Below are 23,989 nucleotides of genomic sequence, written 5' to 3' on the forward strand. Positions count from 1 at the left end.
TCATTGAACTATGATGGCGTTCACAAGTGGTGCCTCCAAATTCCTTTCTTGGCCCACTCTAACCTGGAACTGCACAGGGAAAGGGACTCTGCAAAAACAGTTGCCAGCTTCACCAAGTGACTGGTGGGAGATTCTGGAGGAAATGCATTGAGTTCCGTTTTAGACACGTTAACGATGAGTTGATTGTCATATGTCCCCACGGAGATGCCCCGTAAGCACCTGTCTTGTCCAAATTTCATCACTACGCAAACATATTGCTCTAGTTCTAATCCATCCTGGGGTGAGAGACTGGAATGCAGCTTTGGATTATGAACCTAGGAATGAAAGATATTGGTCAGGAGTGAAGACAGTCTCAGGAAACAAAAAGACGGTTCAAACAAGTCTATAACTTTCAGGCAGTGACTTGGGGCAGCGAGATGGAGTGTGCAGGCCCTACAGGGCAGGTGGGAGGTGGTGTCCTGGAGAGATGGCCTGAGAAACCTTACCTTTGACTGAGGAGAGAATTGGTCTATACATTAAGGATAGCCTCTCAAATCAGAATTTTGAAAGTCTCATGACTTGTAAGACAAAAACTTACTTGACAGTTACTCCTCTTATTTTTTAATCCTCTTATGGAGGCACAAGACAGTATGTTTAATGAATGATTCTCCTTTTCAGAAACTTCAAAGACAAGTTTGTTAATACGGTTTGTGACCCTCCTGCTTCAAAGTCCTTCAGCATCATAAAGAGAGTTCTGACTGAGGTTCCAGGTGATGTAATAAACATTCCACACAGAGAGGTGTAGTATCACATCCGTGGAACCCCCACCACTGCCCCTACACCACCACCATTGCTCCCACCATCTCAACCACCTCCACTGCTGCTGTCAACATCATTATCCAATCTGGAGGAACAGAGGCTGGGGAAAGGCAGTAAAGAGAGAGCAAAGGGAGGCAACAATTCCAAATAAGTATGGAAATTAATAGTGCTTTCAGGTAAATCTTTTTCATTTCTAGTGGACAACAAATGTAGTCAACTAACATTTTTTTAAAAATTCCAGTGTAATTAACGTATAGTGTGATATTCGTTTTAGGTGTGCAAGATAGTGATTCAATAATTCTACATATTACTCAGTGTTCATCATGATAAATGTACTTTTTTTTTTAAATATGAAATTTATTGTCAAATTGGTTTCCATACAACACCCAGTGCTCATCCCAACAGGTGCCCTCCTCAATGCCCATCGCCCACTTTCCCCTCCCTCCCACCCCCCATCAGCCCTCAGTTTGTTCTCAGTTTTTAAGAGTCTCTTATGCTTTGGCTCTCTCCCTCTCTAACCTTTTTTTTTTCCTTCCCCCCGCCACCATGGTCTTCTGTTAAGTTTCTCAGGATCCACATAAGAGGGAAAACATATGGTATCTGTCTAAGCTTCTGCACTGCAAAGGAAACAATCAACAAAACTAAAAGGCAACCAACAGAATGTGAAAAGATATTTGCAAATGACCTATCAGACAAAGGGCTAGTATCCAAAATCTATAAAGAACTCACCAAACTCCACACCCGAAAAAACAAATAATCCAGTGAAGAAATGGGCAGAAAACATGAATAGACACTTCTCTAAAGAAGACATGCAGATGGCCAACAGGCACATGAAAAGATGCCCAATGTTGCTCCTCATCAGGGAAATACAAATCAAAACCACACTCAGATAAATGTACTCTTAATCCCCTTCACCTGTTTCACCCATCCCTCCACTCACCTCCCCTTTAGTAACCATCAGTTTGTTCTCTATAGTTAAGAGTCTGTTTTTTGGTTTGTCTTTTTTTTCCTTTGTTAGTTTTTTTTTTTTTTTTAAGTAGTCTTTACACCCAGTGCATAGCCCAACGTGGGGCTTGTACTCACGACCCTGCAATCAAGACCTAAGTTGAGATCAAGAGTCGGACGCTCAACTGACTGAAACATCCAGGTGCCTCTCATTTGTTTCATTTCTTAAATTCCATATGAGTGAAATCATATGGTATTTGTCTTTCTCTGACTGACTTGACTTAGCATAATACCCTTTAGATCCATCAATGTTGATGCAAATGGCAAGATTTCATTCTTTTTTTTTTTTTATGGCTGAATAATATCATCTCTTTTTTATCCACTCATCTATTGGTGGGTATTGGGCTGCTTTCATAATTTGGCTATTGTAAATAATGCTGCAAAAACCATAGGGGCGCATGTATCCCTTTGAATTAGTGTTTTTGTATTCTTTGGGTAAAATACCCAGTAGTATGACTACTGGACCATAGGGTAGTTCTAATTTTTTGAGGAAGCTCCACACTGTTTTCCACTGAGGCCGCACCAGTTTGCATTCCCACCAACAGTGCACAAGAGTTCCTATTTCTCCACATCCTCACCAACACTTGTTTCTTGTTCTGTTGATTTCAGCCATTCTGACAGGTGTGAGGTGGTATCTCACTGTGGTTTTGATTTGCATTTCCATGATGAGTGATGTTGAACATCTTTTCATGTGTCTGTTGGCCATCTGTAAGTCAATGAACAGTTTTATCTGCAGTATTCTTTTTCCTCCACTCTCTTAGTTATCAAATGAAGTCTTGGCATCCTGTTAGACTATGTACAGGGGCAAATGATATATTATTCTGACTACCTTTTACAAAGGAGGGCTTCAATCCCTCTCTATGCTCTTATTCTGCTGTATTTTTCATGTTAGTATTTACCCCTATCTGGGAATATATGTTTACATGCTTCCTTTATTTATTGTCTGCCTTTGTGTCAGTATAAGCTTCATCACAGACCATGCCTGTTTTCTTCACTGCTGTATTCCAGCAAATAAAACAGTACTTAGCATATTTCAGACACTCAAGTATTTGTTGAAAACTGAATGACACATTACATTCTAAGAATGACTCCAAGTGAGAGGTGAGAGAGAACTGTATTACGGCTAGTGCCCATATACAGAAAAATAAACTTCTGGTGTAAAGGATTGACTCTATGTCAAATCACAGTCATAGGGTGCCTTATAGATTGTCCCAACAGTTCATTAAGCCTCAGAAAAACTATACCCTTTACATGAACATTACCAAATAATAGCAATTAAAAATCTTGGCTCTACATTTTGGCCAGAAGAGCTTAATAGCTTTGCCAGTACAGTATAACCTTGGATTGTGAATGACTTGTTCTGCAAGTGTTCCACAAGCGGAGCAAACATTTCTACCCAGTTTTAACTTGATAAACGAACGATGTCTTGCAATATGAGTGGGACTTGACGCCGAATGTCACATGATCACAACTGAGCCAAAGGTTCTTGAAATTTGCTTTGATATACACGTGCTTTGGATTACCTGCATGTTTCTGGAATGAATTATGCTCTCAAACCAACGTTTTCTTGTACTCATTTTCTCCACCTACTTCTTTGCTTTTGCATCCTGTTTCCTTTGGTGGGTCCTCTTCCTCCTTCCTGCTAACTGGTCATTCCCTTGGATTTGCCTTGGACCTTGGACCTTGGACCTTGCTGATATCTCTCACCTGTGAGTTTTTCTAGGTCAGTTCCTCAGATGTCATGATGCCATTCCTAGCCAGATGAGGGGTTAGGTCCCTGGTTGGGTACTGTCCTGGGCTTCATCTGACCTGTTTAATTCTTTGTATGAAGGTATGAGTGGCACTGTGAACTCCTCCCCTGGAAGCTTCAAGCCTTTTTTGTCTGTACATCTTCAGCACCATGCACACTAGTTGGCCTGTTGTAGGTATTGAAGAAGTGATTGGATGCTGACCAAATTTTTTGATGAGATTAAAGTATTTACCAGTGAAATTTATATAATTTTGGGATTTGCTCTAAAATATTCTAATAGATGGGTGCCTGGGTGGCTCATTGGTTCAGCTTCCGACTTTGGCTCAGGTCAAGATGTCATGGTGCATGGGTTTGAGCCCTGCATTGGACTCAGTGCTGACAGCTCAGAGCCTGGAGCCTGCTTCAGATTCTGTGTCTCCCTCTCTCTCTGACCCTCCCCCCACTTGTGCTCTGTCTCTCTCTCTCTTAAAAATAAATAGACACTGGGGCACGTGAGTGGCTCAGTCAGTTAAGCATCTGACCCTTGATTTCAGCTCAGGTCATGATCTCACAGTTCTTGAGTTCAAGCCCCGCATCTGGCTCTGTGCTGTCAGATTCTCTCTCTGTGCTTGGGATTCTCTCTCTGCCCCTCCCCCACTTGCTCTCTATCTTTCGGTCAAAATAAATAAAAATAAACTTAAAAATATATATATATAATAAACAAATAAACATTAAAAAGATAAAATATTCCAATAGAAATACATAAAATGAAACTAAAAAATAAAATGGTCGAAGACAAAAATGAAACAAGAATGAAAAAGTGTTGGTAATGGTTGAAGCTGGCGATGGTTATATGGGGGCTCATTATACTCTTCTATTTTTGTGTATTTTTAAATTTTTTTGTTAATAAAACACAAAAATTTGTTGTTGAGGCAAAGCTAGGAAGGTCTACTAATATGCTAAGAGTTCTAGAAACATTTATGAAGGGCAAATTTGTAAATAAAATTTTACTATACAGTTGTGCCCTTCAGGGAATTAAATACAAATAAGGAAAGCAGCAAAACATTTCAAACTTTTCAGAGCTCTGCTTGTTTCTTTAATTTTTCATATAACCATGTGCAAAGCATATATGAAAGGTACTAAAACCCCTTGCCTATCACATAGTACACCATCTTATTTATCATAGAAAATTTTCCTTCCTAGAAATAAGATTTTTGCATAGCATATAGAATAAAAATTCTACTGGGAAGAATCTTAAAGATATTTGCCTATTTTCTAGAGCTATCGTATTATTTTATTTCTGCATTCATTTCTCATTTACATACATTTCTCAAAATTAGGCTCTATTTTTTTTTATGTTTTTATTTATTTAAGTAATCCCTACACCCAACATGGGGCTTGAACTCATGACCCCAAGATCAAGAGTCAAATACTCCCCCAATTTAGCCAGCCAGGTGCCCATAAATTGTGTTCTATCTTGTATGTCCAGTTTATTTTTATTATTATTTGTTAAACTAACATAACTGTAAGCCAAGCAATGATATATACGACTTACCACAACATATTAATAAATACACATCAAGGAATTCTGAAACATTCAGATTCAGTTTCTGCTATTAACAACATGCTCTCCCTGGGTGCCTGTTTGGCTCAGTCAGTACAGCATGTGACTGTTCATCTCAAGGTTGTAAGTTCAAGTGTCATATTGGGTATAAAGATTACTTAAAAAAAATCCTCTCCCATTGAGTTACTAATTTTTTCCCTTAAATTAGTTTTATATAGAATACATTTCCCCCTAAGCATTGCAATTTCACGTCTTTATGTCATATGTTTTCATTTGGTATGGTTCTCAGTGTCCTTTTTGCTTAGGGTAGAAGGAGCAGGCACTTTCTGAGTGTCCCCTATTGCCAATTGCTTCTCCATTGATCTCATTTGATGCTAAAAATAATCCTGTTCATTTACAGAAAGAAAGCAGATGGTCAGAGAAGCTCAATAACTTGACTAAGGCCATATAGTTTGTAAGTGAAGACAGATTTTCTTTTTTTAAATTTTTTTTTAACGTTTATTTATTTTTGAGACAGAGAGAGACAGAGCATGAACGGGGGAGGGGCAGAGAGAGAGGGAGACACAGAACCTGAAGCAGGCTCCAGGCTCCGAGCTGTCAGCACAGAGCCCAACGCGGGGCTCGAACTCACGGACCGTGAGATCATGACCTGAGCCAAAGTCGGCCGCTTAACCGACTGAGCCACCCAGGCACCCCAAGACAGATTTCCTTTTAATCCAGAGTCTACATTGTTTACAGTAGATTGTTTTGTCTCTCCATATTCAAACTTTCAATATGAGGCCATGACTTAGTATTGAGTGATAATGGCAGATTCTAGGACGGCATGCAAAATGTGACCCTACTTACATTTCAGAAAAGATGACATATTTATACCATATATGTAAATATATTTATGTAATTAATGTCAACATTAATATATCATATCATTATATATTTAATGATATACACACACACATACATACACACATATTTGGAAAGATAGATAACAGGCGGTTAACTGAGCCTGGGATTTGGGAGTTAGGGGTGGGGCTGGGGAGACAAGCAGAACACGCTTTCATTTCTAGTTTGTATCTTTCTGTCATGAACTTAAAAATGATTATGCATTGTTTTTATGTAAAACATATTATTATTTTGTCATTAGTACTAAATGGGCTCATTTCTTATTTTGACAACTGTCAGCATTCTTGAATACCTGTTACTATGCATATTACTGTAGGTGCATCTACTATATTAAACGTACTCACATCACATACAATTATATGAGTTGAGTTGAAGTTAACGGGATGTCGCATGTCATAAACATTTAAAGCTACTAACTTTGATTTTTCAGGTTTTAAAATATTCTTTAACTAAAGCAGCTTTTTCAGATCTCCAACATTTCCCTAGGCCTCATGAATTGTGCTTACGTGGATAAAAATTGCCCTATGTGCTGAGTACTGTTCTAGATGCTTCTGGGAAGTAGTATAAGAAAGGATGCCTGCTGTCCAGATATTCATTGTTCAGCTCCACAGCTTTTCTTTCCTTTCCTCAGCCTACACCCCTTTCCCACGTAGTCCTAAAAAATTCTGTCCTATAGTTCTTTTTATTAGTCTGCTTGGTTTGGGCATGTCCTATGCATTTTGTTGCAAATTCTTTAAGTAGAACAAAACAAGATTTTCAGCAAGATAAAATGGAGTACAAAAATATTCATGTTCGTGGCACCTGGGTGGCTCAGCCAGTTAAGGTCTGACTCTTGATTTCAGCTCAGGTCATGATCTCACGGTTCGTGAGATGGAGACCCCAGTCGGGCTCTCTGCTGACAGCATGTAGCCTGCTTGGATTCTCTCTCTCTCCCTGTCTCTCTGCCCCTCCCCCATGCTCTCTCTCTCAAAGTAAATAAATCAACTTAAAAAAAAATAATCAAAAAAAAAAAATAATCATGCCCAATTTTAAATCGAATACCTAGGTCTCAGCATATACCTTCAAATGGCTGGGATACAATCTTGTGTTGATTTCTCAGAGTATTTGTTCTTAGATTCCTAGTTGACTTTGTAGAGACTTTGCCTAATTTTATTCAGGCACACACAGTTCAGTCACCAGTTTTTTGAGTCCCACTTTTGTGGTCTTTTGGGAATGACAGAAAGATGCATCAGAATATTCAGCGGTAGGCCCACACAAAACTGTGAGGAACTAAAGCAAATCGCAAAGATAAAGGTCTTCCTGACAAGACTTTCTGTGTCATTCCTAGCGCGTAAATATCTTTTATCCTGTTTGCAGAGTGTTTTGGAAATCAAGGGAATGGAATGTGAGAAAGTCGACATTTAATTCAGACCAGGAAATACCACTTTCATTGAGAAGAAGGTATTTTAAGAGGAAGAAAAAGGGCAGACCATCCAGAGACTCTGAAGAGTATGATAAGCAGCAGGTCGGTGATCACATGATAACATTTCCCTGTTCCATATGCAAGCACGAAATTGACGTACGTGAAATTTTCCTCCATAAAAAGCAACATGTGGCTTGGGCCACCCTGGGGTTTCAGTGGATGGGTGAAAAGAAACCAGGGCCCTCAGTGATTGCCATTCAGAGACAGCTCATAATCGCCAAACTATTGTCATCTTCTAGATTCACCGAAAAAATCCTACAGAGCATTAACAATGCTTTTGAGCTACTTTGGAAGAAACAAATACCAGCATACTGTAAGATTGTTGACAGCATTCATAGGAGTTCCACACATCCTCAAACTATCTGTCATCTATTGATTAAAGGTGTCGCCATTTGTGAAGATAGAAATTCTACATGGAGAGCTGACATGAACGATAAATTCACTGTAGTGAACAATTTTGGCAATAAACACAATGTGTGTTTCTTTGGCTTGTTTGATGGACATCATGGTGTCTCAGCAGCAGAGCTGACGTCAGTTGAACTCCCAGTTTTACTTCTCCATCAACTTTCCAGATTCGATCCTTCCTACCAAATGAGCCCTGAAGAGCAAAACATAATCGAATCCTTTCACACAGTGTTTAGAGAAGAATACGTAGCTATAGAAGAACTTTTCTCCTCCATAACGAAAAAGACAAAAACATTGAAACGTGAGTATGAGAACATACACAAAGCCTTTGCAAAAGCATTTTGGAGAATGGACAGGCTTTTACGTCTTGGAAGGAAAGAAGTATCCAGGGTTCGATGGAGTGGCTGTTCTGCAGTTACTTGTATACTGGAAGGCAACATTAAAAATCCCTATGCTGAGAAGAGAATCCATAAGCGTGTTAGTGCGGCCGAGAGTTTCCCTTCCCAGATGATGCCACAGATAATTTCTGGAGTATTGCATATTGCAAACACTGGTATGTACATTGAGTTGTACACACTATACCTTACATTTATTTTTTATTCCTGGCAGCAAAACTTCTCTTGCTTCCAGAAATACTTGGTGACCTATAACGTAGTGACTTATTAATGCCTAGAAATTCCATTGGCTAATTTAGGAAAAGATCAATAACCACAGATTAAATGCAGATTGCAGGCACAAAAACAGTTGTAATTTTGGAGGAACATATACATAATGATGTGACCAAAATGTTAAATTTCCTAAATGGGGTAGCAATACAGCTGTTGATAAAGGAAAAGCACATTTGCTTAGGTCTGAATGAAACAAAAAACATTTCCCATACTTCCCTTTTCCAGGAGAATGGAAAGTTCTCTGGGGATTGTTACAGTCTGAACTGGTTATTCTGATAACACAATTGCAATAGGTCATGTGTGCTTATCGGTCAACTAGCATCAATTTGATTTTAGAGAAATAATACTTTATGCCTCAATTTTATAGGCATATGTTCTCTCTCCAAAAGAGAATTTTATTTCAAGAAACAATTCTTTTCACTTTAAGTGTTAAAGTTCTAGCTTAGGAGCTTGCCAAAATGGAAAGCACATAGGTTAAACAGTTTAGAAAAGTTAAGCTGAGTTCCATGAGATGCTTAATTAGGTTTCCACTACCCCTTTCATGAACAGAGTTATTTGTTGTTGTTATTGTTTTTTTAAGTAAACCCTACCCTCAGTGCAGGGCTTGAACTCATGACTCCGAGATCAAGAATCGCATGGGCTACCAACTGAGCCAGTCAGGTGCCCCTGGATAGAGTTATTATTATTATTTTTAATATGAGATTTATTGTCAAATTGGTTTCCATACAACACCCAGTGCTCATCCCAACAGGTGCGCTCCTCAAGGCCCATCACCCACTTTCCCCTCCCTCCCACCCCCCATCAACCCTCAGTTTGTTCTCAGTTTTTAAGAGTTGGATAGAGTTATTATTAATAATTGCATTCACTTATTGAATATTGAAGATAGCCTAATTTCTCATTTAGTTTTACAAGAACCCTGATATCTAAAGATATATTCTAAGTATTATTTTTTTAAATGTATTTGACATATGACCTTGTGCAAGTTTAAAGTATGTTAATATGATACATTTATATATTATAATATGATTGCTGTTCAGGTGACAATTAGCACCTCTATCATGTTACATAATTACCATTTCTTTTTAGTGGTTGAAAGAAGTTCTAGTCTTAGCAACTTTGATGACTATCATACAGTATTGTTCTTGATATTCCCTATATTGTGCATTAGATCTCTGGGACTTATTACTTGCTGCAAGTTTGGACCCTTAAACTATCCATACCCCTGCCCTAGTATCTGTTGTTACCTCAATTTTCTATTTTTTTGTTAATGTTTATTTTATTTTTGAGAGAGAGAAAGAGCACGAGTGGGAGAGGGGCAGAGAGAGAGGGAGATACAGAATCCGAAGCAGGCTCCAGGCTCTGAGCTGTCAGCACAGAGCCTGATGCAGGGCTCGAACTCATAAACCATGAAATCATGACCTGAGCTGAAGTTGGATGCTTAACCGACTGAGCCACCCAGGTGCCCCTACCCCAGTTTTCTAGATGAGAAAACAGAAACTGGGAGAGGTGAGATAATTTGTTCAAGGTCTCAGAGGTAATAGGAATTGGAGCTGGAAATTAACCCCGCTATGTCATACTGCATCTGAAGGCGATTGCTTCCAAAGCTTGAGGAGGCTGGCCCTCAGAGAGTGTGACATTGTGATCAAGATGGCTCTGAACAAAAACCAGACAATCACGAAGACCACTATAAAGTCAAGGTCCCTGGAAGTCAGCCTGTTTCTGCTCTAGCTCTGGTTCTGAGCCCAAGATGGGTAACTCCCATTAAGCAATGCCAAGTGCAATGCCAGTTAGTTCCCTCAGAATTTTCATCATTTCTCAGGCTTTATGCTGAGGTTCCAGATGGCTTCAGAGCAGGGCTACTTCATACACAGACAGTTTTCAGATTTCAGATCAATCTGGGAACTGACCCATATTCTTGGACTTGGGACCTCCATTAGAAAATGTCATTACACATTAAGGTTCTTGTAAAATTAAAGGAAGAATGGTGAGATAGTGAATAACTAGACAGTATCATTAAATGTCTAATTTACTATGATTCACTACTTCCAGAATCACTGCCGTTTGGCTGGTTCTAATCTCCAGGTCAGACTTTTGTTGGATCTAATCTCCAGGCTACATAATTATGTTAAACTGTTTTCATTTAGGCATCCTTCATTTTAATAAAAACAAATAGGTAGGGGAAAAAATCCAGCTTGTGAAAAGGAGGTTGTGACTAATGACAAAAGAGTGCTCCTGGAAGAAAGCAATTTAAATGGGTTACAAAAAAATGTTCACAGAAATTCACCAAGAGCATGTTTTGTATTTTATGATACAAGACCTCTAATTATAGCAAGGGTATTTTTTTTTTCTTATTTGAAGTTTGTAAAATACCAGTGCCATCACAACTCTGAAATTAAACAAAAGAAAACAAAAAACTCGCTTTATAATGAAACATGGGTGCAATAATGAAGCCACTGAATGTTGAATGTGTGCATGTGGAAACAGACACTTCCAAACCAACAATCTTGAGTTTTTATTCTTAGCACATCTCATTTAGAGTGCATTTTATAATTTCTCTTGGTGCTCTCGTATTTTACTTCAATTAGTCCTCACAGAATTAAAACACTAACAAATGTATTTACACAGAATACATAATTACACATTTTCCCTAACATCAAATAAGCCACAAGTTTTACATTTCTAATTAACCACACTAGTTCCTTATAAACAGAATGGATTCTTATTTGAGCCCTTAATTTTCCCCAGTGCTTTTATTTTTAATAGCTTTATTGAGATGTAATTCACAAAGCATACAATTCACCCGTGTACAGTTCTGTGGTTTTTAGTACATTCCATTTACAGATACGTGCAACCATCACCATATTCAATTTTTGAAAATTTTTGTCTTCTTACAAAGAAGCTCAGTACGCTTTAGCAATCAGCTCCCTAACCTGACATTTCTCCAGGTCCAAAAAGCCACTGATCTACATTCTGTCTCCATACAGTTCCCTCTTATGGGTACTTCATAGAAACGTAATCATATGACTTGTGTTCTTTTGTGACTACCTACTTTCACTTTGCATGTTTTGAAGGTTCACCCAATGTTGTAACCTGCATCGGCACTTCTTTCCTTTTGGTTGCTGCATAATATTTCACCGTATAGTTGTGCCACATGTTGTTTATCCATTTATCAGTTGAAAAACATTTGCGTTGTTTCCAATTTTTGGCCGTTACAAATAATGTGGGCATGAACCTTGTGGATAAGTCTGTGTGTGGACATGTTTTCACTTGCTTGGGTACATACCCAGGAGTGGAATTGCTGGGTTGTAAGATAAGTCGACAGTTAACCATTAGAGGAACTGCCACACCATTTTCCAGAGTGGCCACACCATTTCACTATCCTGCCATGGATGTCTGAGGGCTCTAATATTTACACATTTTCCCAGTGGTGTCTTTCTGATTCTAGCCATCTTAGTGGGCATGAAGTGGTACTGATTTGCACTTTTCTTTGTTGACTATGTTGACTATTGACCACCTCTTTATGTGATTATTAATCATTTCACTATCTTCCTCTGAGAAATGTCTACTCAAATCTTTTGTCCATTTTTTTAAATTGGGTTGTCTATTGAATTGCAAGGTTTTTTAGTATTCTGTACACAGAATCAGATATATGATTAGGAAATATTTTAATTACATGGGTTTCTTCTCTTTCTTGTGTTCTGAAGCAAAAACACCTGAATTTTGATAAAATCCAATTTATCAACTTTGTTGTTTTGATGCTTGTACTTTTGGTGTCAAATCTGAGACCATTGCCTAATTCAAGGCTGCAGGAACTTACACCAGTGTTTTGTTCTAAGAGATTTATAGTTTTATCTCTTACAGTCACGTCTATGATCCATTTTGATCATGATGAGGGGTCCAACTTCCCTCCTTTCTGTGTGGATATACAGTTGTATATTGTTATCCCTTTTACTACTTTCCTTTGAATTGATTTCTTTATTCCTATCTATCTCCTTTGTTGGGTAGTTAGCTATAACTCTTTTGTTATTTTAGAAGTTTACAGTATACACCTTTAGTTTCTCACCATCTACCTTCAAATATTATATCATTTTACATATGGAATAAGATTCTTACAACAGCATACTTTTATTTCTTCCTTCCCAGACTATATATATATATATATATATATATATATATATATATATATATCATATATAAGGTGTAAGAATCTTATTCCCTATGTATATGATATATATATGTGATATATGATATATATATGATATATATATGGTATATATGTGATATATGTTATATATATGGTATATATATATGACATATATATGATATATATATATATATGACATATATATGAGTTTGTTTATATGTATAAAATATCTATTTTTTAAACTTGTCTATTTTTATACAAGCATATCTAGGAGGTATTTTGGGTTTGGTTCCAGACCACCACAATAAAGAAAATATTGTGACAAAGCGAGAGAAAAGAATTTTTGTTTGTTTCCCAGTGTCCATATGTGATGATCACACTATACTGTAGTCTACTAAGTGTACAATAGTGTTATGGCTAAAAAGCCACAGTGCATATCTTAATTAAAAATACTTCATTGCTAAAAAATAGTATCATCTGAGGTCTTAATAATGTAATCTTTTTGCTGGTGGTGGGTGTTGCCTCCTTGTTGAAGGCTGATCAGGGTGGTGGTTGCTAAAGGCTGGGGAGACTGTGACAATTTCTTAAAATAAGACAACAATAAAGTTTGCCACATCGATTGACTCTTCCTTTCATGAACTATTTCTCTGTAGTTTGTAATGCTGTTTGATAGTATTTTACTAACAGAAGAACTTCTTGCAAAATTGAAGTCAATTGTCTCAAACCCTTCTGCTGCTTTATCAACTTGAGTGCATGTGATATTCTAAATTCTTTGTTGTCATTTCAATGATCTGCACGGTATCTTCTTCACCAGGAGTAGATGCCATTTCAGGAAACCACTTTCTTTGCTCATCCCTAAGAAGCAAGTCCTCATCCGTTGGTTTTATCATGAGATTGCAGCCATTCAGTCACAGCTTCAGGCTCCACTTGTCATTCTAGTTCTCTTGAATTTCTGCCACATCTACACTGACTTCCTCCACTGGTCTTGAACCCCTCAAAGTCATCCACGAGTGCTGGAATCTGCTTCTAAACTCCTGTTGATGACAATATGTTGACCTCTTCCCATGAATCATGAATGTTCAGAAGATTTCAATTTTCTTTGCCCAGATCTGTCAGAGGAATAATTATCTATGCTGGGTATAACTTCATAAAACTCTTTCTGAAGTTACAACTTGAAAGTCAAAATGACTCCTTGATCCATGGGCTGCAGAATGGATGTTGTGTTAGCAGGCATGAAAACAACATTATTCTTTTTGCACATCACCAGAGCTCTTGGGTGACTTGATCAGCTGCATTGTCAATGAACAGTAATATTTGGATCTTTTTTCCTGAGCAGTAGGTCTTAAGAGTAGGCTTAAAATACTCAGTAAATCGTATTATAAATAGTTGCACTGTCATCTAGGCTTTGTTGTTCCATTTATAGAGCACAGGCAGAGTATATTTCTCAAGACCATACTTAAGGGCCCTAGGATTTCTGGAATGGTAAATGGGCATTGGTAAAGTAGTGACTTAGTGTATCGATTCCAATATCTTTATGTCTAGATTATAAATATTTGTTCTTAAAATTCCTTTTAATGAGGCCCCAGAAACTACTTTTGTACTAGTGATGCAACCTTAATATAACTGGTGAGGTTCATTCTTCTTACGTATTAATATGTGATTACCCTTACCTCAAGAGGCTGTGAGGATTAAAGGAATCACTTGGTAACCTTGAGAAGGAAAGGACTCGGGCTTGAGGTGTCCAACAATTAAGGAATTGTGAATAATAGGAAAGTATTTGGTAAAGCTATGATTGGTCTCTGGATCTACAATGAACTCATGGGACAGAAAACTGGGTCACTTAGGAAACAAAAGTAGTTTCTGGTAATTATTTCCAGCCCTATCCTTTTTCTGTAAAACCTAATTCAATTTCAGAATCACCTTATTTTACGCAGGGAAGAAACCATATTCTTAAATAACACTGACCTTTTACGTGCCTCTTCCTCCCTCTCCCTTTCTTGGGGTATGTTGGTGGTGATACAAACCTGATTCTGAAAATAGATTCAACAAATACTTGACAGATAGTTGAGGCTGACGTATAAAGTGTTGTTAGGCTCCAGATGTACAACAGTGAACATGAGTTTCATGCTCATACATCCTACAAAACGAACAAAGGGATCTTTTGAATAACCAATGAAAACTAGCTCCACATCAGCAACACTCTCATGCTAATCGTCAGTTGGAAGATGTAAACCTAGTGTCCACGCATACAAACAAATTCAGCCTTTTCTGCAAAATGAAAGTCCTGTAGACAAACTGGATATAGATTGTTTCCCTGACCTCATTTACATGCATTTCTGTTATGATACCATTTTAGGTATACCTCACTCATGTTTCAATTTCACATTTGTTCATGCTCCTTTTCAATTGCTTTCTCTTTCTCCACTTTCTCAAATAATTCATTTCCCAAGCTCCAAGTTACTGCTCCTTACTTCCTTCAGCCTCTAAATCTACTTCATAAGAATTTTCTTAAAACTTTTTTTCCCCCCCAGGGGCACCTGAGTGGCTCATTTGGTTAAGTGCCTGATTCTTGATTTTGGCTCAGGTCATGATCTCACCCTTCGTGGGTTTAAGCCCACGTTGGGCTCTGTGCTGGCAGTGCACAGCCTGCTTGGGATTCTTTCTTGCTCTGCCTCTCTGCCCCTCCTCCACCCGCTCTACCTCTCTCTCAAAATAAACTTGAGAGAGAGCAGGGAAGATCATGTGAAATCATGACCCGAGCCTAAACCAAGAGTCGGACACTTAACCGATTGAGCCACCTAGGCGTCCCAAATTTTCTTGAAAGTTTTTTTATAAATGGGTCTGAAATGAAACATTTATGGTTTTGTCTCTTTTTTTTTTTAATTTTTTTTTAACGTTTATTTATTTTTGAGACAGAGAGAGACAGAGCATGAACAGGGGAGGGGCAGAGAGAGAGGGAGACACAGAATCTGAAACAGGCTCCAGGCTCTGAGCTGTCAGCACAGAGCCCAACGCGGGGCTCGAACTCACGGACCGTGAGATTATGACCTGAGCCGAAGTCGGACACTTAACCAACCAAGCCACCCAGGCACCCCTGTCTCTATCTTTTGTGGATAGCCTCTCTTCTGGTTTCCCCTTCTTGGAACACAAAGGAAAACCACCTTTATCAAGTTTCTACTTATTGAATAACTTTCTTAAATCTCCACAATAACCTTGACAAAAAATAACATTGCAGGTGGAAAACTGTAACTCAGGGAAATAAAGTGGCTAAATGAAGATCAAACACAAAGTTGGAATTTATTAAAGCCCAAGTGTGTCAGATTCCCAAGTGTTCTGTTTCTTCCAAACCAAGGCAACATTTTTTTTTTCCTGGGCACTCCTGCATCCTAAGTATGTTTCCTTTCCTTCCACCATATACAATTTCTCTTCCTTTTCCCTCCAGTTCTAAAACTTTCCTGTTATCTTCAATAGTAAGCTTTATCTGAAAAAATATCTTGATCTTGCTCATTCACATCTAGAATTCCCTGTTTGGGATTCTAAGGTCACTCTGATGTTTACAGGGATACTCTTCATTTTCCTAAGTTGGAGATAACCCAGCAATTGCAGGAGGCAGCATTGCTCCCTGCATAAGGGAACACTTTGCCTGACTATATACATGCCATCTTGAAAAAGCTTGAGTACCATCTCAAAGCACTTTTTCTAATCCCCATATAATTAATGTCCTCTTCCAGTAACCCCGTTCCACTTTTTTTTTCTAAATCAGATTGCATTTTTTGTTGTTGTTGTTGTTCCACTTTTTTCTGATAACATTTTCTGAACAGCACAATCTCTCCAAACTACTGAAGTTAGTAACTTTGTCTAGGAATTTGAATTATTTATGCCCAGATTCACAGAAGCTTTTGTGGACTTTCAAATCAGTCCACTGTCTAGTTATTCTCATTCCCTCCAAATAGATGTTCCAAGAAACTTTTCTTTAAAGCCAATTTGTCCTCCCTTTTAAAGGGTCATAATCTGTTCCTCTTTCAGTTCTCCACACACTTGGACATACAGTATTATTAAAAAAAATTTGTTTAACGTTTATTTATTATTGAGAGACAGAGCGTGAACAGGGAAGGGGCAGAGAGAGAGGGAGACACAGAATCGGAAGCAAGCTCCAGGCTCTGAGCTGTCAGCACAGAGCCCAACGGGGGGGCTCAAACTCACAAACTGCAAGATAATGACCTGAGCCGAAGTCATACGCTTAACCCGCTGAGCCACCCAGGCGCCCCAATACAGTATTATTTAAATCTTCTAATTTCCTATCTTCCTGGGGCCTTTTTGTTCACTAGTCTATCCTAGCTTTCAGCTTAATGTAGCCAAACTGCTTATAACAACCTCATTTACAGCTGATAGCACATGCAACCTATGCAAAGGATATAAATGAACTCTGCACATATAATTTTTCTTATTTCCTCCAACGGTACTCTTCTAGGGCCTGAATCTTATGTATCCTCTACTTCCTGGGTAATGTATGAATAGCTGAGATACAGTGGGTACCCCCCTTTCACTTTTTCCTTCATGAACCATTCACATAGGTAAGGATACAAGTTATTCAGAAGACACTATTTCCCTTTTTATCAGGGTGAGCAAACTATCAGCTAACTCAAAGTCAGACAGCAAGTAAATTGTAGAGCAAAAAGTGCGGACAGAACTCAATATCCCTTCTTCTAGAAAGTTCTATTATGTTGACCCAGAGGGATGTTCACAATAGTAAAATAAACACAGCTACTGGGGGTGGGGGTGGGAGAAGGCAAATAGTTTAAGGATATGCTTACCAACCTCTGCAAAGGCAACTTAAATAAAAATACCAGTTTACCACCTTTCCGTTGTAGCAACATAATTACTGTATTAAGTTCTTTTCAAATCGTGCAACAGAGAAAAGTATTTTTTCTTGTTGCTAAAAGGGCTTTGGCCTGCCACATGCAAATTATCATTTAGGAAGTCAGTGGATTTGACCATTCTGAGCCAAATGATGTCCCCTGTGTTTTCAGAGCGATTTACATGTATATGTACACACATAAAGAAATTTCCTAATTTAAGAGGTATTGAATCCTGTCTTCTGAATACAACAATTCAGTTTACCCAGGTGACATGTTCACTATTATTCCATGCTTTGCTGGTACAGAAATAATTTACAGTTTAGCAAAAGTCAAGGATTATTTTACTGATTCACCTTCTGTAGAGTGTTTAGAATAACTAGCAAAAAAGACAAGTCAATGCAAAGTATTAATAACCAAACCACAGAGATGTAAAAGAGGTAATGTAGTTTTTGTCACTTACTATTCTCTGGTTTTAAAAACATTTTCCACATACATCATCTTTAGAATTCCCATTACACAAATGAGCCAATCACTGACACTAATGCTTCATCACCAACTTAGGCCCTTTCTGTCCAACCATACTAGTTGTATAGACTTTAGTCTTCTGAAATCTCAATTTCTTTGCCTCAAAACCCAAGGTGGGGAGGTTAGAATTGAACCCCTGTAGCAGCAAAATTCAGATTTCAGGTATAGCATTATGCTTGAAACCAGAATATCCTAATGTAAATTCTGCATATCTCAGGAATTTTAATTCTCAAAGGTACTATAATATTCAAACATCATTGGGCCGCCTGGGTGGCTCAGTCGGTTGAGCGTCTGACTTCGGCTCAGGTCATGATCTCCCGGTTTGAGTTTAAGCCCCGCGTTGGGCTCGTTGCTGACAGCTCAGAGCCTGGAGCCCACTTCAGATTCTGTGTCTCCCTCTCTCTGCCCCTCCCCGACTCACACTCTCTCTCCTTCAAAAATAAACATTAAAAAAAAAAATCCAAACATTAACCCCATCTCAGATTAGTATAACCTTTTATAAATGATAAATGATTCCATATCAAGAAAAACTATTGCCTATGTTAGAATATGTAATCCTATTCCTAAAAATTTGGGAAAATAATTTTTCTAAGAAATTAAAACAAATTTTGTATATCTTTTTAATAAACCAAAGAAAGTTTTGGTAATACAACCGTCCCTTAATCTGTTCAGAGCATTGTTTAGATTTTAAGATTTCAATGAAGCACACATCACAGGTTCATCTGAACCATGAACAAACTATGATCTACTTTTAAGATGTCAGTTTTCAATCGAAGAGTTTAATTTAATGTTGACTATTGTCAATGTAATACATTAACAATACATATTATTTTTGCTTTACTAGGGCTAATTGACTTAAATTTCTTTTTAACTACACAACATGTAACTAGTAATATCAACATTAACAGTTGTATTCTGTTTACATCACCCAAACCTACAATATGTTCAAGATCAAACTCCACTCTTAAAAAAAAAACCCAAAACAACAAAAAAAAAAATGCCTGTTTTTAATTAAGGCATTTATCTGAACATGTAAAAAATGTCTGCTCTGTGGAATATATGTCGGTTATAAAAAATTTCAACTGTTGGCTCTTTAAAATAAATATTCAGAAGCTGGTTCATAAAAAACTTGATGGTTATTTTTATTGTCTGTAGCTTTAGTTATTTTAGTATTAAGTGCAGTATTTTAAACACTAGGTTGCTTAAAAATGAGGGATAGGGGCGCCTGGGTGGCGCAGTCGGTTGGGCGTCCGACTTCAGCCAGGTCACGATCTCGCGGTCCGTGAGTTCGAGCCCCGCATCGGGCTCTGGGCCGATGGCTCGGAGCCTGGAGCCTGTTTCTGATTCTGTGTCTCCCTCTCTCTCTGCCCCTCCCCCGTTCATGCTCTGTCTCTCTCTGTCCCAAAAAAAATAAATAAACGTTAAAATTTAAAAAAAAAAAAAAAAATGAGGGATAAACTGGCCTTCCAGTTTCAGATCTTAATGGCCATAAATCGTTCAGTCATATCATTACTTCACACATGTAAAAAATATTTTTAAATTTCTTGCTTTCTGTTTATGCACTGAAACACAGAATTAATAAAGTCAACAGCATACTTTGATACGATTAGTTTAGGATCAATTTTTCAAATAATCTTCTAGGTAATGTACAAGCAGTCTTATGCAGAAATGGAAAAGGCTTTTGCATAACCAAAGAACACACCACGCGAAACATAACCGAAAGAAGAAGGTTACTTCAGAATGGAGTGATGATTAGTTCAAATGAACCACATGGGCTCCTAGAAGGGCAAATAAAAACCACACGAGGACTTGGGTTTCATGGAAATCTCAAACTGAAAAAATCCATTATTCCAGCACCTCATACTATCTCTGTCCCTATAGATGACTTATGCCAATTCCTTATTTTAGCTACTCATGGACTCTGGGAAGTTCTGGATACAAAAGAAGTCACTGCACTGGCAATGACCATGTTTCAAGTGTATAAAGAAACCTACTGTTTTGTCAAGCAAAACAAATCTTTACCATCCAAAGAGCCTCTGCTTTTCCCAATCAACGAACCAAGTAATACTAAATCAGAAAGTAGTATCCATATACTATTTCAGTATAAACCCGAATCTACAAAATGTGTGTCAACTACAAATTCAGAAGAAAATGTATCTGATTCAAAATGTTCTAATTCTAAAAATGCACAAACATTTCCACCAGAAAAGACTAATCACGATCTTTGCAGGGAGAAAGAAACCAAAGGACCAACCAGTGTAAATGATGTGCCAAAAGATTCAAGTGAAAACGAAAAAGAATCATGCACTAAAAATTTCTATGAAGGTGCAGCCAAGTATATTAGCCATGAACTTGTGAACGCTGCTTTAGTGGCTGGCTCCAGAGACAACATTACAGTCATGGTAATACTTCTCAATGGAAGTGAGTATCAGTTTTTGACATAACAGTTGAAGTTCCAATTATCCAGAATATAAAAACGTAAAGACAATTCTTCAAGACCCAGATATTAGGATCATACATCAATACCATGCAAATCATTTTTACAAATGTATTAAAGAAACTATAAAAGCATATTTTAGGTTACATCGTACCGTTTATATATGTTCACTGTTCCATGTCAAAAAAAGAGAAAAACCAGTACTTGCTTTTTATACCACTTTATTCCAACCTGAGCACCTCAATATAAAACTAAACACTGGTGAACTGTTTTCCTTACTAATTCTGAATTACTGTAAATGTACAAGTTCTGCTAGCAGTTCAACACTTAAATAGATTAAATCATCTCTGACACATGGTAGATTTCATATAATGAAAATACCTAAAACAATTAGTGCAATATACTGAACTGATCAAAATAAAATGAACTTTGGAAAACAAGGCTGCAAGATTGTTACTAACATACGGCAATATTTATGTTACAAATTACTGGTACATTGTTTATTATGGTTCTAGCCATGTAGGAACAACTGGAGCCCCTTCCTTTCAAAGGGAGAGAAAAGGTAAAATTAGCTGTTTTAGTAACTGTACATTTTGTATACTTTTAAGCAACTCTTAAATATTACAGAAAAAGTAATAAACATATATGGAGACTACAGTGCAGTACCCTATTTACAGTACAGCTGAGGATCAAATTTAAAATAATCAAGTTTGAATGTACATAATTGTTAGTGCATTGACTATATTACGTCCAAAGGGAACGAAAGCCCCCTCCCTGCCCCCAAACAACAAAACCTATGTAATGGCCAGCAGTGAATGAACAGAAATCACAGACACCTGGTTTGTTTCATTTCTGTTGAAGAGCTCACATGTTTGAAGGGAACACTATCCATTAAGATCAGTTTTCATATTCCTAAAACAAGAGATTATATTTGACTTTTTTTTACCCCACTAAAAATACCAGGACAGCTATAATTTAGATGCCACTAATGTTCATTTTTTTCACCCTTTCACTAAAGATGTGGCACTGTTTTCTTGTGGTTAATTTGTTAAAACGTGGAATGTACATTTTAAATATGCATACTAAGAGAAATTACCAGTTGCCTGAATACCATAGCTAAGCATAAATATCCTTAGAATCTCCTTCTAAAAAAAGAATGTTTTCTGAAAAGCCCAAATTAATAAGTTCCAAATCTTTTTCATAGAAGTGGCTGGTTAACTGTGGGTTTTCATCATCATTTGTCTCTATCCCTGGTGATGAGAAATGATTCCCCCTAACCGTCCAAGGAAACAAGCATACACACACAGCTCTCATTCCCCCTTTCTACTTCTGAAACATTAGTCAGAGGGTCACATGCATGTTATTAAAAATTAAGTTCAAAACACTTAAAATAATTCTGTATTAGAAACTTGACTCTATCATAAGTCTCTTCTTTTTGGAAGTCATACTGGGCTGGTTAAATGCTCCAATTCCACTGTCATTAACATCGAGGAAGCAGAAGAGTATTCCAGCAAGTTCAAACTGGAGGTTTAGTTACTACAACACTGACTCCTGGTTGGCTGCGTGGGTTCAGTAAGGTCTACTCCTCGTCCTCTGGCAGAATTTGCTCCTGGATTCTGTGGTTCATTCTTTGGCAACTTTTTAGCTGAGAGACAAATTGTCAAAATACACACAATTAGAATATTCATATTAGAATTACTTTCATCTACTTACTTAAAATCTTTTTTTTTTTTTTTTTCCAGCTAGGTTAACCCAAAGAATCACACAGCAGTATGTTCATTCTTTTCAAATGTTTACTGAGTACCTACCAAATACTATGGACTGGTCAGTCCTTAGGTCAGTGGAGTTACACACATAAAATTAAAACTTAATTTACTAGAGCTATATTTAATCTTTTATATATTTTCAGTTAATAATACCAGAAAAGTTATACTTTATTTGATAATCATTAATACTTCTATTGTTTAAGAAAATCTAAGTTAATAATGATGGCCAGCCAGTAAGTTTATAAAGAATCTTAGCTTTTACCAATATTCTCTAGACTGCCATAAATACTTTTCTGGAACAAAGTGGGATTATAAACAAGTACCATCACCATCATCCCGTAAGAACCTGTCCTCTTACTGTGCTACCTAATTATCATCCCAAATTCTGGCAGATCACATCTCCTATTTTCTTCCTGGTTACACAGACTTTACCCTTCAAACATCTACCGCTTTCCTCTTTTATGTCTGATCAAGAACCCTAATCCGATTCACCAGTAGCTCTGCCTAGTTATGAGTTGCCTTGATTCTGAAGGCTCTATCTCAAAAAGCTGTTTCCCAATTTTGAGTCAGGTGATCTTGGCTTGCCACATTTGGATGAAGCCCTCAACCAGCAATCAGGGTTTTAGTTCTGCTAAACTCCATACAGCTAATGGCTGTTCTCTGGAGCCTGGATCTCTCTGATTTAAAAATTCACCTGTTACATACACTCTGCTTAGATCCCAAAGATCCTTGATGTGGGTTCACTAAATATTAACTAACTCTAAGAGTATGGATTATAAAGGTGACTAGATACATTGGTCTCTATCAACCTTGGAGAGGGACGACTATGGCTGAGTTCTAGCTTTACCTTAGCCTTGGCTCAGGTTAAACAAAACTTAAACATGTTCTACTTCAGTATCTGAATGCCATGAGCATTAATCATCTTTAGAATCCCCAACAATTTAGAATCCCATTCCACCTCAATGGAAGTGAGAACCAGGAACACTGAAGTTTGGGAAGAAAAGCCTTCACCTTGGGCCACTTCTCTAGAAATGGCTCTATGGATCGTAGGGTAAATGGTAATAAAATGGCAAATTTCCAGTCAAATGTATTTTCAAACAAAGCCTTGTAGGGACAAACAGTAGGCTAGCATTTATAAACTTTATTATAATACTAAGTTAGGTTTTGGACTGAGTGATCATTTCTTCCCTTTAGTATACTCCATGGGCTTTCTGTAATTAGATCTGAATGAAATTAGGAGGTTGCAGGAAATAAATTGGAATGAGGAATTTTGGCTTCTATCGGTTTACTGTGCAAAGATTAAACTAAAACACAACTCTGAGAAGCAGTCTCCTGTCTCCTATCGTATTAAGCATTACCAAAGTGAAGCTGATACTATTTGTTTGGTATATGGATAATTGGAGTTTACCAATTTGCCCCTGAATTAGGATTGTTAACAGGCTAAAATCCTGGATCAAGCTAATGAAGATGTGCAACGAAAGAAGCTATGCAATCATGATCTTATCAAATTGAAAGAGGATGATAAGTTTATTGTAGATTTTCTCCCACTAAGTAACTACTCCCTAAGTCAGTAAGAGTGAAAATATGAGTGCACTGTGTGATCTAAGTTACTAACCTGGTAAGAGAAATAGGCCACAAATCAATTTATGCTTGGTATTTCTTTCAAGGGAAGGAACACTGCAATTTCAGGAAAAAAACTGGCAATTCTAATATGTAGGCTACTCTCT

At 37.5% G+C, this 23,989-nt stretch overlaps 2 protein-coding genes across 5 annotated transcripts in view; one reads left to right on the top strand and one right to left on the bottom strand.

Moving 5' to 3' along the window:
* Positions 1-791: 791 nt before the first annotated feature.
* PP2D1 (protein phosphatase 2C like domain containing 1) lies at positions 792-20,937 on the top strand. 4 transcript variants are annotated; one of them, XM_025914103.2, is made up of 3 exons: positions 792-974; positions 7,353-8,416; positions 19,701-20,937. In XM_025914103.2, the coding sequence occupies exons 1-3, from the start codon at positions 952-954 to the stop codon at positions 20,501-20,503; spliced, it is 1,890 nt and encodes a 629-aa protein (XP_025769888.1). In that variant the 5' UTR covers positions 792-951; the 3' UTR covers positions 20,504-20,937. The 4 variants fall into 4 exon arrangements, with proteins under 4 accessions (XP_025769888.1, XP_086530332.1, XP_086530331.1 ...); XM_086674206.1 differs by having other exon boundaries at positions 19,968-20,937; XM_086674205.1 differs by having other exon boundaries at positions 7,353-8,164.
* Positions 20,701-23,989, bottom strand: part of RAB5A (RAB5A, member RAS oncogene family) — a 30,665-nt gene continuing 27,376 nt past the window's right edge. Inside the window, exon 6 of the mRNA XM_025914045.2 lies at positions 20,701-22,141. Coding sequence (XP_025769830.1) covers positions 22,026-22,141 — 116 coding nt within the window. The 3' untranslated portion in view covers positions 20,701-22,025. The remainder of the gene's footprint in view (positions 22,142-23,989) is intronic.

The sequence above is a fragment of the Puma concolor genome, chromosome C2, assembly GCF_028749965.1.
Source record: "Puma concolor isolate L17-30 chromosome C2, mPumCon1.1.hap2, whole genome shotgun sequence".
Lineage (NCBI taxonomy): Eukaryota > Metazoa > Chordata > Mammalia > Carnivora > Felidae > Puma > Puma concolor.